At 37.0% G+C, this 18,464-nt stretch overlaps 2 protein-coding genes and 1 long non-coding RNA gene across 3 annotated transcripts; 1 reads left to right on the forward strand and 2 right to left on the reverse strand.

Moving 5' to 3' along the window:
- Positions 1 to 645: 645 nt before the first annotated feature.
- LOC120259066 (AT-hook motif nuclear-localized protein 24-like) lies at positions 646 to 2,272 on the forward strand. The gene is given in 2 exon segments (XM_039266604.1): positions 646 to 1,383; positions 1,385 to 2,272. Coding segments are annotated over 2 exon segments (942 nt in total). The 5' UTR covers positions 646 to 1,147; the 3' UTR covers positions 2,091 to 2,272.
- A 2,799-nt stretch (positions 2,273 to 5,071) lies between these two features.
- LOC120262428 (brefeldin A-inhibited guanine nucleotide-exchange protein 2-like) lies at positions 5,072 to 15,168 on the reverse strand. The gene is given in 14 exon segments (XM_039270535.1): positions 5,072 to 5,909; positions 6,292 to 6,971; positions 7,124 to 7,481; positions 7,659 to 7,980; positions 8,053 to 8,558; positions 9,706 to 9,979; positions 10,175 to 10,464; positions 10,757 to 11,179; positions 11,281 to 11,629; positions 11,845 to 12,162; positions 13,397 to 14,177; positions 14,180 to 14,379; positions 14,381 to 14,691; positions 15,115 to 15,168. Coding segments are annotated over 14 exon segments (5,487 nt in total). The 3' UTR covers positions 5,072 to 5,288.
- An 80-nt stretch (positions 15,169 to 15,248) lies between these two features.
- Positions 15,249 to 18,461, reverse strand: LOC120280334. The gene is made up of 4 exons (XR_005542322.1): positions 18,241 to 18,461; positions 17,957 to 18,023; positions 16,928 to 17,064; positions 15,249 to 15,644 (listed from the first exon to the last, which is right to left on the reverse strand). It is a non-coding gene; the product is annotated as an uncharacterized LOC120280334 (long non-coding RNA).
- Positions 18,462 to 18,464: the final 3 nt, after the last annotated feature.

Here is an 18,464-nt window from a genome sequence, read left to right on the forward strand (position 1 = left end):
CTATATTTTGTTTTTGAGAATTTTAAGTCAATTATTTGATTAAACAATAAGTTGTATTATGAAAACATATTTGTTACATGATTATTATAACTACTATCAGCCCTATGAAAAGATGCAAAAATAAAAAATGAAAATAGCAAAATATCTCAATAAACAGACTAACAAAAAAAAAATCTATTATTTATCTACTACTTAACCAAAAAACAGTTATGAATCTAACAAACTTGATTATTTATTTTTATTTTTTTAAATCTTATATTAAAACATAAATTTTAGGATATTGCACATCTAAATTATCCCAATTATCTCCATCAAACATCAATTATAATCATATTTAGATATCGTAAAGGATTTAATTTTTTTTTAAAGGTAATAAGCATCAATCCTGAGGGGCATAGATGTGAAACTGCCACACATCCTCACTTTGTTAAAATTGAGAGTGCTGTTAAAAAAAATTGAACTCAACGAAATTGCCACGAGTTAGTAGATTTAATTACTAAAACATATATATAATAATTATCTTTTAAAAGAAATAAGTGGTATTTATAAGGGCATATATATATATATATATACACACATACATGTATACACACACACATATATATATATATACATACATACATAGAGGACAAGAAGTAGCGGGTGACCAGGCGGGCAAGATGGTAATAACAGGTCAATGATAGCTCTAGTTTTGTCAACTTCTCCTCCTCCTTCTTCTTTCTATCTCGCCCACCATCACTTCATCCATCAACCAAACATCATCAACTCATAAACCACTCTTCCCAACATCCCAAACATAGACCAAGAAGAACAAGAACAAGAAGAAGAAGAAAGAAGAAACATAGAGAAACACAGAGAGAGAGAGGAACCCATATATGGCACCACTCAAGTCTCAAACCCATACTAGCCCTTCTCACCATCAAATCAAGTACACCATCCCTTTAACCTAACCCTAACACACCTCTTTCTTCTCCCACAACTATATCCTCTCCTACCCAAACTTCTTCACTTATCATGATCATGGACAACTACTACACCCTTAGCTCCTAAAACAAAAACACCAAAACATCCATCAAACTTGCTTTTTTTTATTTTTTTTTTGTCTTTCTTTTTTTCATTGTTCACTGTTCCATTTGTTTCCACTTTTATGGATCCAGTGACTGCTTCATCAACCCATGGCCATCACTTGCCACCTCCTTTCCACACCCGCCACTTCCACTCCCATCTTCAACAACTCCACTCTCAGCTCCAAACTCCCAAAACTGAAGACGAGCAATCCAGCTCCCTTCTCAACCGTGGTAAAAAGAGAGAATTGGATGACGCAACCACCACCAACGCTGTTGCCGGAGAAGATGAGCCCAACCAAGATTTAGTCCCCGTACCTTTCCGCCGGAGGAGATTCCGAGATGACACGAAGACCTCGTGGCCGCCCTGCCGGCTCTAAGAACAAACCAAAACCACCTATCATAATCACTCGCGACAGCCCCAACGCTCTCCGTTCTCACGTCATGGAGATAGCCGGCGGGTGTGATATTGGTGAGAGTGTGGCCAACTTTGCTAGACGCCGGCAACGTGGTGTATGTATTCTCAGTGGTAGTGGCACCGTCACCAACGTCACTCTCCGGCAACCAGCTTCACCCGGTGCCGTCGTCACTCTTCATGGCCGGTTTGAGATCTTGTCACTCTCTGGATCCTTCCTACCTCCTCCGGCTCCTCCAGCAGCTACAGGTCTAACAATTTACTTAGCCGGAGGACAAGGCCAAGTCGTCGGTGGTAGTGTTGTCGGAGCTTTGATTGCATCTGGACCTGTAGTTATAATGGCGGCTTCATTCGGCAACGCAGCATATGAAAGATTGCCACTTGATGAAGAAGAGGCATTGCCGACGTCCGGGCCATTGGGATCGCCAGGGATGGTCGGACAATCGCCGCCGTCTCAGTCACAACAACAGCAACTGCTTCCAGACCAGTCGGCAGCGGCGCCGCTGTTTGGTTTGCCGCCTAACCTTCTGAACAATGTTCAGTTGCCGACTGATGCTTATGGTTGGGCCACCGGCGCCGGTAAATCGTCCACCTTACTGAAATTAAAATGACATCTGATCATGATCACAGGCTGTAGATCTCACTCTTTCTCTCTATCTCTTTTCTTTTAATATTACTCTCTTTTGATATTATTACTATTTGTTTCTGGTTCTTAGTTTTAGTTTTAGTTTGTTTAATTCTCTTTTAATTGTTTTTGTTTTTTCTAATTGGAGTGACTACTACTCTATGATCATCTTCTTCTCTTTCTTTTTATTGTTGTTAATTATTAGTTTATAAGTTTTCATGAAGATATATATATCTATATATATGTCTGCACAAAGTGGAAGAATGAGGAGGATGATGATGATTATGTTATTAGTAACTGTTTGATTGATTAATTGGTAGTATCTTGATTTCAGCATGACTTTCTAGTTGTCAAACACAGAGCTTTTTGGGTGTTAATCAATGATGTGATCCACATACACTGTGCCATGGATCTGTTGTTGTTTCTCTGGGTGGTATGTGTAATTGGTTTTCATGTTTTTGAGTTACTTTCCAAGACTTGGAAGCAACTGCAAGAGTTACTTTGCAGCTACTCCAACACAGAGAGCAGCAGCAGCAAAAGAGAGTTAGAGTAATGTTGTCCAATTGTTTGTGTCCCCCATTGAACTTGCATTGCATGTCCACACATCATCATCACATCCACGTACCATTCTTTTTCTCTGTTCCAAAGCATGCATTGGCATGGTTGCATTTTTTTTTTTAATTTTTAAATTTTTTTTTTTATCTCCTTTGGTGCATGAATTGTAATAAGTACTAGTACTGGTTAAAAGTAGGACAACAACCAGAAGTACTGGTTTTCATGCTGTCATGTATACATGGGTGAATGTCAAATGTCAAATGGAAATGGAAGGGTGGGTAATGCAGGCCTGGGAGTGAAAGAAGAGGACTGGTTTACACGTGCAGTGACTTTGAAGGAGTGCAGATTAATCAAGGCATTAAAACTTAGGAGATAAGGACAAGGACACGGGTGTTGAAGTTCCTGCAACTTGAGCTAGCTCTTAGGGATAAGGCACTCGTCTGCACTGACTCTGAGAGAGTGAGTAAGAGAGAGATGGTCACTGCCCCTCTGCATCTCTCTTTTCCTGACTCCTAGAAGACCAAAGAAAAGATATATATATATATATATAGTTTGGTTGACTGCTTTTGGTTATATCAATGCTTTACTTGTTGTGTGTGTGTGTGTGTGTGTGTGTGTGTGTGTGTGTGTGAGAGAGAGAGAGAGAGAGAGAGAGAGTTTATGTTTTCTATTTTGGTGTTTAGGGTTTAGAGTGGGTGAGAGAGTGTTTAGTTAGTGTTTAGGGTTGAGTTAGAGAGAGGGCGTGAGTGATTAGCATAATATATGTGTGACTAATTACTCTACATATCTATAAGAATTGGAGTTGTATTTAATTTGGTTTATTTAACTTTATAGTACATTATGGGATCCTCATCAAATATAGAGAGAGTTTAGTTTGTAATTTGGTTTGGTTTCCTTTCTTACAATCATATTTTGAGGTTTCATAAAGAGAGAGAGAGAGAGAGAGAGAGAGAGAGTTTAGTTGGAATGTTGTTTTTCAGTGTTTAGTGTTGAGTTCATTCATTACATAGATATGGTTTAGTTTTTATGTTTTAGGCACATATATAGAAAGAGATCATTAACATCATATGTGTTTTTTTTATCTCTATATATATATATATATATATATTTCTTTTAGAGCTTATATTTGATGTAAGTTTTTCTCTTGTTTGAATACTCAGGTAATTAATTAACTTGAGGTGCTCCTTCATCTTTGTTACTTGCTATTTTCTTAAACTTCAGTAAAATGCTTCTCTACAAGTACTTGTCTTGATATCATGCATGCATGCATGCACTTAAATGAATTCATGTGTTCTAATTTATAGAGCTCTAAACTTTTGTAGTCTTGCTTCACTGCATTTCTATGGTGAAAATCGAGAATATTTGCTGATATTTTCTATAGAAAAACAGCTTATCTTCTTCTTCATCTTCATTTCTGCAATAAGATTGAAAATAATAATATTTCCAGAAGACATCAATAATATTGAGGGAAAATATCAAGACTTAATAAATAATATAATTACCCGCAGGAATTAATCACAATGTATTGATAATTTGTGAGTATATATATATATATATATATATATAGATCAAATGCATGAGTGAATGTAAGAAAACAATATTGATCATCTTTTTTTCTGTACTATATATATATATATATATATATATATATATATATATATATATATATATATATATATCCATTGCAATTGCCATGATCCCAAACTGTTAGTTGATGATGTTTAATATATGCAATTTGATCTAAAATTTTCACTATTTTGTTTTTAATATATATAAGAAGAAGAGTCTGATGATTAGAGGTTTAAAATTTATAATTATTGGATAGGTTTGATCATTATCTTGTACATCACTCATTTCGTAAACTGATATTTGATACATATTTAATTGTTATGGGTTATTCTTCAAAACATTAGCATGAGTTCATGAATTAAAACTGATTTAAAAAATATATAATGACATTTGATGAATAAAAAGTAAAATTTTATATTAACATAAATAAAAAATAATTTATATTTATATATAATTATCTTTGGCGCCCTCGTTTTCATGAGACAAATAAACAGATACCTAACATTTGATGAAGTGCATATATATATAATGACACATCATGAGTTTGATGGTTTAAAACTGATTAATAAACTATAAGACATATATATTTTAATTTATTAAATCTGTTCAATATATTGCCTCAGATGAAAACATGTCTGATAATATTATTATTACAAAAAAATTTGGACGATTAATTATTATAATATTATTTATAACACCAAAAACATAACAACCCTAGACCAAACAAATTAAACATTCTCCAAGTGATCACTAATCTAAAAAAAGTCCCCCAATTTTGCCTTGAAAATGTACAATATATATATATATATAATGGACGAATTAAGCACAAGCATAACAATGATATAACTCACATAAATACATCATCAAATCACATGGATGCTCATTTCAAAACCTACATATTCTTGTTGTAAGAGTCCAACAATGGCTATTAAATGCCATGTATAACAACTATTACATCAAGATGATGACAAACATTGAAGCAATTGAAGAATGGTGTCTGACAAAACTATCATACAATCAAGTCTATAATGATGTAAATATGAATATGCTGTGAACAAGATCAGCAACAAGATTTGAGCAAAACCGGGCCAACCCACGAGTCGAGCATATCACTCAGTGCGAGTTGTACTTCGTTTGAACCATGCTCGCAGGTTATCAGCCCTGCGAAAAGAGGGAAGAAATGTGACAAGTTATTCTGGAATGATGAACCTTCCAGATCACATATGGCGTGAATTGTTGACACGATGAGGGGTGCCCGGGCTGCAAGTTCTCGACGTTTTGATGAACCGATTGGAATGAGCCATTGTGGTTTTTGTTGACCAGCAGATGAGATCCTGAGTAGCTGCCCGGGTTTTGCGGTTTTTAAATACACTTGCAGAACTTCACTGCACAGGGCAATAAGATGTGCCTCTATATCGATGTCCCCGTCGTTTGTAGGTCTGTCAAAGATGATGTTTTGCAGGAGTGTAAGACATATTTGGTAGGATTCGTTCTCGAGGCGTAGAAGTGGAGGATCCTGCATTTGGGTCATAGGACCTAGTTCTTGTAGTTTCGATCTCAGTTCACTGTCACTATTTATCTTGTGAGCATGGGCTGCCACCACATGCAATGCTTTGAAGAGTACAACTCTATTCCTTGCTGATAGTTGAGCTCTATACATTCCATAGATTTCCAGTACTGCCTGTGAGAATATATAAAAGAAAAAAAAAAAGTTTCACATTCAAGTTCATAATTGAACATCACTGAATGCAAAGACCTACATTGGGTAACATAATACCAAAAGGAAACAAAACTAACTAAAGCCAAGATAAAGCTTTTTTTAAGCAATAAAATCCATGTGAAGCTGCATTTACTGATCAGATAGTCTACAACAGAGTATGCTGCAATGCCCTTTGAGGAGGGAATAATATAGGGCAAGTCATTGAGACAACTGAGCACTAATCTAAGAAACAGATTGTGATGATTCAGTAAATATAGTAAAGTCGAATGTTTATAATGACATGATGGAGACACATGTGATCCTCTTTTAAATGTAAGATTTTTAAATTGTAAAAATTGCATACCTGAATCAACAGAAGTTGGACTGCAGCACGACACTTGGCATCATTAATGGCAGCAAACAGAATTCTAGTTCTGCGGCCCTCCACATCATCGTCATCAGTTGACTTCTGGGGTTCTTCATTACTTTCTGATATGCTGTCTCTGGCTAAATTCTCAAGGTAAACATCAGAAGAAACTAGGGAGAAATCAGGGAGGGTTGCTGCAGCAGCTTCTTCCAATGACAAGACCACCTCAAGCCACTTCTCCTCAAAGAAGAGGTTTCCAGCATTGCCCATTAAGCGAACAAAGGCGGCAATGCCAATGCCAGCAAGACTCTGATGAGGGCGCTTTATAAAACTTGTCAACAACATCAACACTTTCTTCAACAGCGGATTCACAGTATCATAAAATTTCACAAAAAGATCTACTACCAGCTGAAGGGCCAAAGTGCATGTTTCATAAAGCCAAGCATCTTGATCTTGCTCGCTGGAATCATCTTCAATCTCCTGTCCTTGCAAATTTCGTCCGGATGGATCAATAGCATGTCTTACATAATCAAATATTGGGAAAAGAACAGAGTCAAAGACTTTCTCCCACAGAGCCAGTGAGAAGAGATGCCCATGGTTGCGTAGCATATCAAATAGCACTTGCAAGGCAGTTTTCCTTATTTCAGGCCTAAGATCAAATGTAAGTTCTGACAATCCTGCACAAAGGTTATAAAAATGAGGACCAAGGACTAACACAGGCATACCTACGTCATGACAAAAGTAACAAATACCATTGGTGGCACCGGAATTAAAGACCATAAACCGAATCTGAAAGATCAAAAGATTTAATGCTTCATTCTGTCAGTACCTGCTAGCAATGGGAACCAGAAATGTAGATGATCATCTTTGTCAATGGGACGTTGGCCATCAATTTTTCCATCTTTCTCTACTTCAGCACCTTCATTGCCCTTTAACTTTGGAGAGGAACCAAGGTCTCCTTCAGCAAGTTTAACAGCACATAACCGAAGGAAACCAATGGCACTTAGGCTGATATCTTTATTAAACCGACTATTGGTAAATGCAACCAAACAATTAACACAATCTGTGAAGGTTGTAGTTTCAGTTTCAGTTATATAAGGGAAGTAATCACGCACAATCTTCTCAATAATCTCAAAAGCCAAAAGCACAATATTCTTGTGCTCATCTGAAGAAGCAGTTGTGAAGACCTGCAAAAATAGTTTGATTGAGAAATATGATTCCTAAAGAAAGACACAATATGAACAATGAAACTTCCACCTCCAACCAAACACAAACCCCCTTTCACCACCACCAAAAAACAAAATTATATAAGATTCAGAAGCTCCCGGTAAGTAAAAATGCTCTTAGCTGCTGTTAAAACTTACCATGAACATGCTTTTCCACCCTGACTTGACATGATTAACACGAGCCAACACCATCTGAGAAACACATCTGATTATTAACTCTCTGATTTCAACAGCTCTGCTTTTGCGCATAACAATGACAAAGGGTTTCATGAATTCATTTTGGAAATTATAGTTGGCCAGTTCTTCTCTCTCTAAGAACTTCATTGCTAGCTGACGCAAGGAATCCATTGCAAAAATAGCAATTGAGAGATTTTCTGAGCAGCCAATGGTGACAAAGAACTCAGCTAACACATGCCAGATTTTAGACCAGACAAGTCTGATTCGGTTCATATTAAAGTGCCTGTATGAAATAAACAGAAAAATTACTACCCATCACATATCAGGCGGTGAAAGAATAAGTAATGCTTCTTACGCAATCTCAACAATCTTCGTGAGACTAAAAACTCGTGGATTTGATGCAGATCTCAATTCTTCCATAGAAACCTTGCAAAGCGCATTGACAAAGTCAACTATTGCCTCACTATTCAGATTTTCACTACGCATGAATATTCGGTTCATATCAGCAATTCCAACTTGTTCTAACAAATTTAAATTTGAAACCAAGTTGCTCATTTGCTCAGATGTAACTACTCCAGAGGCATGGCCACCGACACCAGCACTATCATAGGAACCCCTTCTTGCTGTTGGAGCCACGTTCTGCATCCGCCCAGGACCCTTCTTCTTCAATACAGGAAGGATTGATGATTTGGCTTGTCTAGATTTATCCAATTCATTTTGTTGTATTGCAAAAAATGTAGCATCTGGAGGAGCACCCTCTCCTAAAAGATGCAAATGCTCAAACCGAGACACACATGTTAAAACATGTTCCCAGGCTTCTTGCAAATAATTACCATCATCTTCTGCAATGGAAACAATTGTCTGCAGAACAATTGGACAAAATATATTACAAAAACGAAAGGGAAAGAAAAAACAACAACAGCAGCAGCAGCAACAGCAGCAGCAGCAAAAAACAAGATGCCCTATAAGCAAATGACTTTAGAACTTTGTCTTTATACTTTAGATAATAAACACATAGGGGAGAACAATCACCGGGCTTCTCATTACTTCTTGTCAAAACAAATAAACAATAAAGAATGGATGCTTCATAGAAGCATGCCACTACAGAGGTTTGCTTTACGAGCCTTCACAGGAAACATCCAAACATCTATTAAGCTGGGATAAAATTATGCTTTTGACATGGTTGGTATTCCCTATATAATCTTGCAACACAATCAACATACTAGTATGATAAATGTCTGTTCCTTGCGCAAAAATGCAGGCATTTGTACATCAGTTCCTATGTGACTAGTTTCAACTTGCAACCATACGTGAAGACATATCAGACACAATCTGATCACTTAGATTAACTATAAATTGCACAAGTAGTAACATAAAATTTCCAAGTTAATGCACAATAAGTGCTATCTAATCAATCTTGCCACTATGTTGCACTTGAACTCAACCTTCTTGTCTTAAATAATTTCTACCTGTTAAGTAATCACAGCTAATATCACAGAGTACATCCTCAACCTGCTTCACACTGACTTTCCAGTCAGAATGGTTGTCCTTGCAACACTATTTAAAAATTCTCTCTTAAGGAGTGTTTCCACTATCAAAGGTATTTATTTTTCAAACAACAAAAATATTATTTGCTAGTACTTGCACCAACCAAACACTAATATATTTCTATAAGAACAATATTTCCAAATACCCGTGAAGATATGCCATCAAGCAATGTTTACTTTTATTGAGTATTTACATGATCAAATGCATGAATCATGATCAATGCATGAAGCATTGTTTGTCCACATTTTATGTTGCTGGGAGTATATTTATATTGCATCTTTCAAATGCACGATTTATACAAAACATGATGATATAAATTATAAAAATTAAAGTTCATTGAGTGTGCAATATTTCAAAATAATTAAGAGGCGAACATCAAGGAAGCCACTTGTCAAGACTCAAAACTAGTTATATATGTTGTTATCCATTTGTTTGGCAATGACAAAAATAGAAACCAAACCTTGATAGCATCGATATTCTTCTGCTTCATGTCAGCAGCAGAGTGGAGGGACGTGAACTTCGCTAGAGAAGTAACAAAGGCATCTCTCTGGGTCTTCATTGTCATAACTGCAGTAACATGAATTGCACATCGAAACCCTTCAAGACAGAGAGATATCACTGTCTCGTCCTCACTCTGGTCAAGTGGAACACTGAAAGCGGCCAACATAGGTGCCCAGCATACCTCAATCATGAATTTCAGTATTACCACATCAGTTGCAGCATAATACACAGACCTAAAATTGAGAAATTGTTCAGAACAGGCAGGATACAGAGGATTGTGCATAAAATCATAACAACCAATTACCAATATAACATGTTGAGCATTCTGAAATATAACAGCTAACAATAACTGCGGTGAGAGAATTAAAAAATGATTTAGAGTCAACATTCAACAATCATTGATATTACAAAAGAACAAACAAGCTTACTCTGATTTGCGAGCTTTTTCCTTAAACTGCTCTTGCATGTGCCTGATGAGATCATCACTGGTCTCCATAGACTTATCCCCTCTCTTGCGGACAACAACATTCAAAATATTATCCAATCCCAACATTTTATTAGAATTCAGTGGCTGAGTTTGCTGGGAAGCCAGATCATCTTCTTTCATTTTAATTTCATTCCTTGAGATCCTTTCAAATAAGGATCTCAGATATTCTTCCGGCAAATCCTTTCCATCATCAATTCCACGATTATTCCTTATGAAATCATCTGCAGACATCTGCAATCATCAATGATTTAGAGAGATTTTTGGATTCAACTATAAATTTAAGCAAAAGAATTTGAAGGTAAAGAATGCCATTTTCAAGAACTGGCTAAGATACGGTGCAATAAATAGATAAATAAATGAAGGATATCTGCAAATAAAGTTTCCATGCCTGGATCACAAAACTGAAAAATACCATTCCAGAAAACTAAGGTATATCATATGATACAATATGATACAGAATGGCACCATAATTGAGTTGAAGCACATCAAATAAATTGAAGAAATCATAAGAATAGTCACAGACCTTGTTCTTAACCATTGGATTATGCGCATCAGTGTTAAGCAATATCACAGAATAAGCAAGGACATAAGCAGTGTCTGCACTCATGAAGGCTTTCGGATTACATTTGCAAAACCGTTCAGCAAATTTTTCCATTATGCGATCAATCTTTTGTGCCTCACCAGGCAATCTAAACCCTTGCAAGAAGGTCCTGATAGCCTCATCAAACTCCATACCTTGAAAATCAAATGAATCCGCATAAGCATGCATGACTTTTAGTGGCAATTCTTCCCTTTCTCCTAAATAATCACCAATCAGAGTCTTGTTCAAGCCTGATGCACTTCTAAGGAAGCTAGATATCTCCTCAGGTGAATCTCCCACCTTCTTTGCATTTATAAGAAATTCTATTCCTTTCTTAGGTTTCCGGTTAAAAAGGGATATTCCTTCCTGCCAATAATATACCAATGGGCGAAGATAAGTGCATCTTCAATTATATAAGCATGATATGAATATGAATGAAAATATAACAATTATTCATAATTATTCACCTGAAGTTCCAGCTTATAAGCGCGCCTCTGCTCAAAAGAAGCAGCATCTGAGACTTCACTTGCAGAATCCGAATGAGAACTTGTTCCTTCAGTAGCCTCCTCCCCATCTCCACTGGCCATCGGAGGATCATTTCCACCGTCAGAAGTGCTCTCAGCTGATTCTGGACTTCCAGGAGAATGGGGGTCTGGTATTCTCAACTGTTTATTCATCCAATCTCCCATGGATCTCAATATTGCCACTAAGCACTTCATAGCTTCATGTTTCATAGTTACATCTTGAGGTGGGACTAATGTTGTGACAGTGCCAGGTGTTGGACCTTGAGCTGTCTTGAGCAAGCCATTGACCATTCTGTGGAAATCCAACAAACATCACACTTATAAAAAAAGTCAATAAAACACAAAAGATTGGTTTATCAGCCTAAATACATTAAATATATTCATCATGGTCAGAAAAAATATTCCAAAGAAATTGTTAATAATAAGCATTTCGCAAGCATGTAAAAAAAACAGAAAAATAAGACTAGATGACTAAACTGAACAAACAAAGGATGATTCAAAAGTTACCTCTCAAATATATTGGATGAGTGGACATCACAATCATAATTGATAAAAATGTCAACCAATATCTGGGAGTCAACACAAAGCTTTTCCAGAAAACGAAGAACAATCATCTTCTGCTGAAAATTTGGTTGAGCGACATTTTCCAAAACTCTCAGAACAATCATTGGGAAGAATACCCCAATCTCTGCTTTCAATCCTGGTCTAAATCTTGAAACCAGGCTCATGAAAATAGAACAAGAAAGCTGAAAAACAATCATATGAGTTGAAGCACTATTTTTCAACAAAGATAGGCACAGATACTGCTTAATGGCACCAAGAAACCTGCTTGATATCCAAAACAAATTCATCAGATGAGAAATAGCAATTTAAACGGATACTTCAAAAATAAATAACATGAAGACAATTTCCGCCTCATGGAGCGCACAACCACCTTTAGTGAATGAATCTAAATTATTTAATGGCTTGACATAGATTTCTACCATAAATTAAATTAATGTGAATCCTTAAGCAGATCAACATGTAGAAACCAAATAAAATAGGAGTTGAAGCACAGACACAAACATAAGCAACAGCTATATTATGTTTGCATCACATATCATCACCAAACACCTACTTAAGTGTCCACATAGTGCATGGGTGCACTATGAAGTTAACAATGGCATAAGGATGACTACAGAAAATGCTCCACCACAATCACACTCAAATACAGTGATGTTGATTTAATACCCACTCAATGTCTAGAAAAGCCACAAATTTCAATCTTGACCATAGAGTCTATAACCCATGCATCACAAGGTTATTTAATGAGAAATCCATTTGATTGCTTTACATATAGGGAGATGTTCATATAAAGTAGCACTGTTTCAATTATTAAACGTATTCAAATAAAATGGTGTGTGCATGTAATTTGTATTTAATAGACCCACTTCTTCAGGAATGCAAGTCAAAGCACAAGATGATTATACCATAATATTTCTACAGCCCCCAGAGATGCAGTTCTATATGGACAGGCGATATGTAATTCAACTATTTTTTATACACAAACAAAATTACATGTCAAGAGAAACTCCGCTATGATCTTTACAACAAGAACTAGATTTTCCAGATATACCGTCTAAGGGCCTTTTAGCACTAAATTCCATTGTTTCAGCTCTTTAAGACTATTTTTAGTAAAGGAATCTATTTATCCACTTCAAGTTGTCCTTTTGCTTGACTAGGCTTTTTATTTGCTGTCTTGGTCCATGATAATGCTCAAACCAGGGTCATCTATGAAGTATGAAAGAAAATAAGCGTCCCCATCCACATTTCCCCTATTTGTCTGACTAATATACCAAAAATAAGTTTATCACTCAATCCAACATAGATACAACAAGGTTTTAAAATGAGAAATGATCTCTTTTCTACAAACTAGCTCCGCTTAAGAAACTAATGAGGCAGTGGAGAGCTACTGTTTTTGTGTGAATCAGCCAAATGTTCAAGAGCGCAAAAGAAAAAATGGCCTAGTGTATTCATCACTCTAAAAGCATTAGAACTTAAACTACAAGCAAGTGAGTACCGCTCACTGGTCCTGAACACAGCTCCGGCGTTCTCCAGCAAGATCTTGAGCAGCTCCAATGCCAGTATCTTCCCCCGCATCAATGTCGGATCAGTGGCCGCCTCTTTAGGCGGAGTCTTCATGGAGAGCTTACATAATGCCCGGAACACCAAGAAAGCATCCCGCCGAAGCTTATTTCCTATCTGAACCTCCGAATCATCCTCCCTCTCCATCATCCCATCAGCTCCAAGCTCATCTTTCCTCCCCTCCAATGCAGTCTTATACATACTAATCTCCCAATACTTCGCATCCAACATATCCTTATCTGTGGAATCCAACAGGTCAGCAGGGTTGGTGTGCTCCACTGCCGTCGTCTCAAAGGCCCCGTCATGTGCCCCAGACTTAGCCGCAGGCGTCGTGGGATTCAAAACCCCATCGATGTCGCCAATGATTTTCGAGATGAATGACTGAACGAACTGGGTCATGTTGGCATCCGGCGGAGCAGGGGCAGTGCCGGGGTCCATGAGGTCAGCGACAACAATGGGCTGTACAGGGGCGGCGGAGGAGTCGGCCTCCATACGGCGGAATACAATGACGAGCATCTGGATGAGCGAGGCCTTGGCGGTGGTCTGATTGACGGGACTGCGGCTGCCGAGGTAGAGATCGTAGCATGTGCGGACAGCGTCAAGGAGAGCATCGCCATGAACGCGAATGGAAGTGGATGTGACGGCGGAAAGGATACTTTTCACAACAAGGAGCTCGATAGCGTCGTCGCCGAGGGAGAGGGCGGAGCAAGAGGAGGAAGGAGGGAGGAGAGGAGACGAGCATCAGGGGAGGAGCCGGGGTCAGCCTCGCCGCGGAGGAGGGAATGGGAGATGAGGCGCTGGACGCAGTCCAGGGCCGGCTCGGCGATCTTGGGGGATGCGGATGAGAGGGCGGCGATCAGAGGGTTAAGGATGGACTCGGATTCAGCAAGTGAAAGGCCAACAACGGGACCTGGGGAGGGAGGAGGAGGATGTCGGGGAGGAGACCGGAGATACGGCGGTGGAGGTGGGCGGGGCGGAGAGCTTGTCGATCAAAGCTTTGCACTGGTGGGAGAGCTTGGCATGGCCTTTGCGCCAAGAGGCATTCTTGACGATCTTATCGAGAGATGGGAGGAGGATCTGGGCGAGAAGAGGGATCGGCTTCCGGCGAAGCCGCCATTGATGCGGAGCAGCGAGCTCGAGGTCGAAGAAGGGGTTTAGATCTGGAGCTCTTTGCAGTGAGAGAGAATGCAACGATGGGGAATTTTCAAGGGGGTTTTTGCGATTAGGTACCTGAAATGTTTTTATTTATTTAAAGAATACTGGAAGTTTATAGGGGTGTTAATGTAAACGTAATGGGTGTGGAGTCGTGGACTTGAATCTGGATCTGATGACTAGTTTGTTATATTTTAAATTGTCGGATTGTTTTTAGATAAACAAAATCTAAAAAAAATTATATAATAAATTAGTTATAATTTTTCCTAGGAGATTCATAACCATATTTCTGTATAGTCTGTTTTTTTGACAATCTCTTAAATGAAGTGCTTAGCACCTATTAATAAAAAAATAATAATAAATAAATTAGTTATTATTTTTGAAAACATTATATTGTCTGACGATGAACTCACAATATAATGACTTATTAGCATAATTATTAATTAGTAATTATACAAATTAATCAAGAAACAGAGAGCCATTTGATATCTGATTGAGTACACATTGATGCAAAATGCTAATACTCAAAATTAAAGACTTAATGGTATCATGCATCTCTAAGATGACAAGGCACATAAACGATTCTACTGTCATTGGATGCAAACCAAATATATTATTTAAATCTAATTCGACCCAAAACTCACTAGAAACTTAGATTTATATATATTCAAATACATATATTCTTCCAAGTTCAAAATTAAATGTAGAATTAGTATTTACTTTAATAGCTACATCATCTACTTTTCATGTAGCTATAATTCAAACAAATTTAAGAAAGCCTTGTAACTATTGAAAAAAATACTAGATTTTAGCCTGATGACTCCTCTCTTATGGACTGCAACATGCAAAATATCATCCAATCCTAACATTTTATTAGAATTCAGTGTGTGAGTTTGCTGGGAAGCTGGATCATCTTCTGTCATTTCATTCCTTCAGATTTTTTTCATTTTAAGGATCTCAGAAATTCTTCAGGCAAATCCTTTCCATCATTCAATTCCGCGATTGGTCTTTATGAAATCATCTGCAGACATCTGCAATCATCGATGATCCAGAGAGATGTTTGATTCAACTAAAAAATTTAAGCAAAAGAATTTAACGACGAAGTATGCAAATCAATTAATCAAGAAATAAGAAACTCATAATTTCCTTAGTTTTTTGTGAATTTAACTAGTAGATATGCAAATCAATTTAAAAAATCTATATTTCTAATTATAAACATCAGTAGTTCCAATACATTTCCTGAAATAAAAACATTAGAAAATAACTTTCCCTGCTTTACTCACATTGAAAACATCAAGCTGTAAATAACACACTCAACAATGACAATCTATCATCTCATGTAATATGAACCACATAAAATTAAATCATGCCAAGGTTTTACCAGTAGAACAAAGATTCTTTAATCACAATAGTTAACACTGTTTTTTTATCTCACCAGAGCATCTTCATTTGCCTGAAAGATCTGCTAGTTTGCGAGCTTTCTCATTATTGAAACCATTAATCACATCATCAATCTAAGGTTTTACACTTATTGATGGTTGACTTAAATTGGTATAAAAACTGACAATTTAAGAGCCATTTGATATCCAATTGAGTACACATTGATGCAAAATGCTTACGTCGAAATTAGAGCAGTCAATTGAGAGTTGACAATATTAATCATCTCGAAGTAGAGGAGTTACATTAGCTACTTTCCCAAAATTCACATCAAGCTCTTAACTTTCGCATTTGGATTATATTGTGATAAGTCCAAAATGAACAAACTACATCATCCACTTTTAATCTAGCAATCATTCAAACGAAACTCGGAAAGCCTTGTAACTATTGAAAACTACTAGATTTTAGTCTGATGTGGAAAATAAGTGTGCCAAATGGTAAATATCCAGTTGGAAATGACTAACTATATTCATTCAATAGCCACCACTTAACTTCACTTTCATGAACTTGTCACTTTTTTTAAGATGAGACCATCTCAAAATGAAGTGTATCAAAGTATATACATAATGTTTGAACAAGTGAAAATTGATCTCTGAATAAGTAACCCTGCCTGAGGATGAAGTTATTTGGGAAAAAGAAATTCTGTGCAAAAGAAGTTGACAATAACTGATACGCCCACAAGTGGAGGACCCACAACCCCAAAAGACCAGCCTGGTAGGGTGGGGTTGCCCCCCACTTATAAGCGCACACTGAGTTCCTCTACTTGTCGATGTGGGACTAAAGGGGTGTATCAATAACCTTAGGAAAGCAAAGGTTAAAAAGAAATGCCAGCTTCGAAAAAATTGCACATATTGTTCATGACTCAAAATGTAAGTACCTGATTCAACTTCTTGTTGAAAAGCAGGTTAAAGGAGGATGTTCAGGGACTGAAAAAGTACAAGTCCGATTTTCCAAGTCAACAGTTGCATCATCTGCTTTCCATTTTCTCTTAGAAATTTTGCTGCTCGATTTTACCTATGATCAAATGAAATCATATATATTCTAATCAAATATTATTCTTCTAACAGCGTTAAAAAAAACCGTAAACCAAAATCACACAATTTTAAAATTTATTTGCAAAGCATTTGATCATTCAAACTAACCAAGTAAAATGTCTTCGCTTATAAAATCAACAATTCCAGAGAAACAATTTTGGTATCAAAAACTTAAGCATCATAAGATCAATGAGAAGATACACCCGCATTTCCCCCAACAATCTCATATGTCGAAATAAAGTCTAAATATTGATAATCAATAGCTTCTATTTCCTTTGTAAACAATCACACTTTCAATCCAATAAAATAAGTTGCCTTAATAATATTTACCCAGATGGACCTAAACATTACTCACAATCTTTTTTTCAAAAGATAAATGAAAGCATGTAACAACCACCAACAATGTATGATGTAAAAAGTTTTCCAAAATTATCCCAAAATATGATCAACAAATCATCAAATTGAAATCTCAATATAAGCCATTGTTGATGTCAGACTTTATGAGCAAGATAAGCTTGCAACAAAACCTTGATCTCTCTTATTACTTATTATTATCTGAAACTTATACAAACTAAGAAAAATTTCTCCTTGATTTGGAAAAAATACAAGTTGTATGTATCTAATGATAAACAAGAATGTAGAACAAACACAGCAAGATAGACAACAGAATCAAGCAATTAACTCAATTAACATCATTCTTTTCCAAAGGCAGACCACCTCATTCAAACAGGAAGTAACATCTTTTAAATTGTAAACCTAAAAAATAGTTTTCAAATCCTAAAAAAGGCTTTGTTTTTAGCAACTGAAGAACAGCAATCAAAACATAGACATCAAAAGAAGAAGAAAAAGGACCCAGAATTTGATGAAAAAACCTCAGTCTCTCTGTAATTGGATACTTGAGGTTCCTAGCTTCCAATTCCACAAAGCTGATGCTGACCACTTGCACCAAATTCCCAAAATCAAACCAAAAAAAAAATTAATTAACACAAAATCCCAAGAGAAACAAAAAGAAACATCAGAATTCCCTCTCAATGACTTTGATTTTTCTAGATCAATGGTGATTTCCAGATCCCCGTGAGAGGAAAAAGAAAAATCAAAACTTTATCGCAAAAATAAAGAATAGAAATCAATAAGAAGAGTGAGTTCAAGGAGATACGTCAAGGGGGCCGAGGAGATGACCGTTTCCGCCGCCGCCGACGCCGACGTGTCGATGGCGACTAAAAAGGAGCTCTGAACGAGAGAAATAGAGAAAGAAACCTTGCAATTGAGGAGAGAATCAAGGGATTGCGGAGCAGCATGGAGACGAACGCTGGAAGGAAGAGGAGGAGGGTTTGGCCCGTCGAGAGCTCGAGCAACCATGGCTTCGTCCCGGAGGAGGAA

The sequence above is a fragment of the Dioscorea cayenensis genome, chromosome 1 (assembly GCF_009730915.1).
Source record: "Dioscorea cayenensis subsp. rotundata cultivar TDr96_F1 chromosome 1, TDr96_F1_v2_PseudoChromosome.rev07_lg8_w22 25.fasta, whole genome shotgun sequence".
Lineage (NCBI taxonomy): Eukaryota > Viridiplantae > Streptophyta > Magnoliopsida > Dioscoreales > Dioscoreaceae > Dioscorea > Dioscorea cayenensis.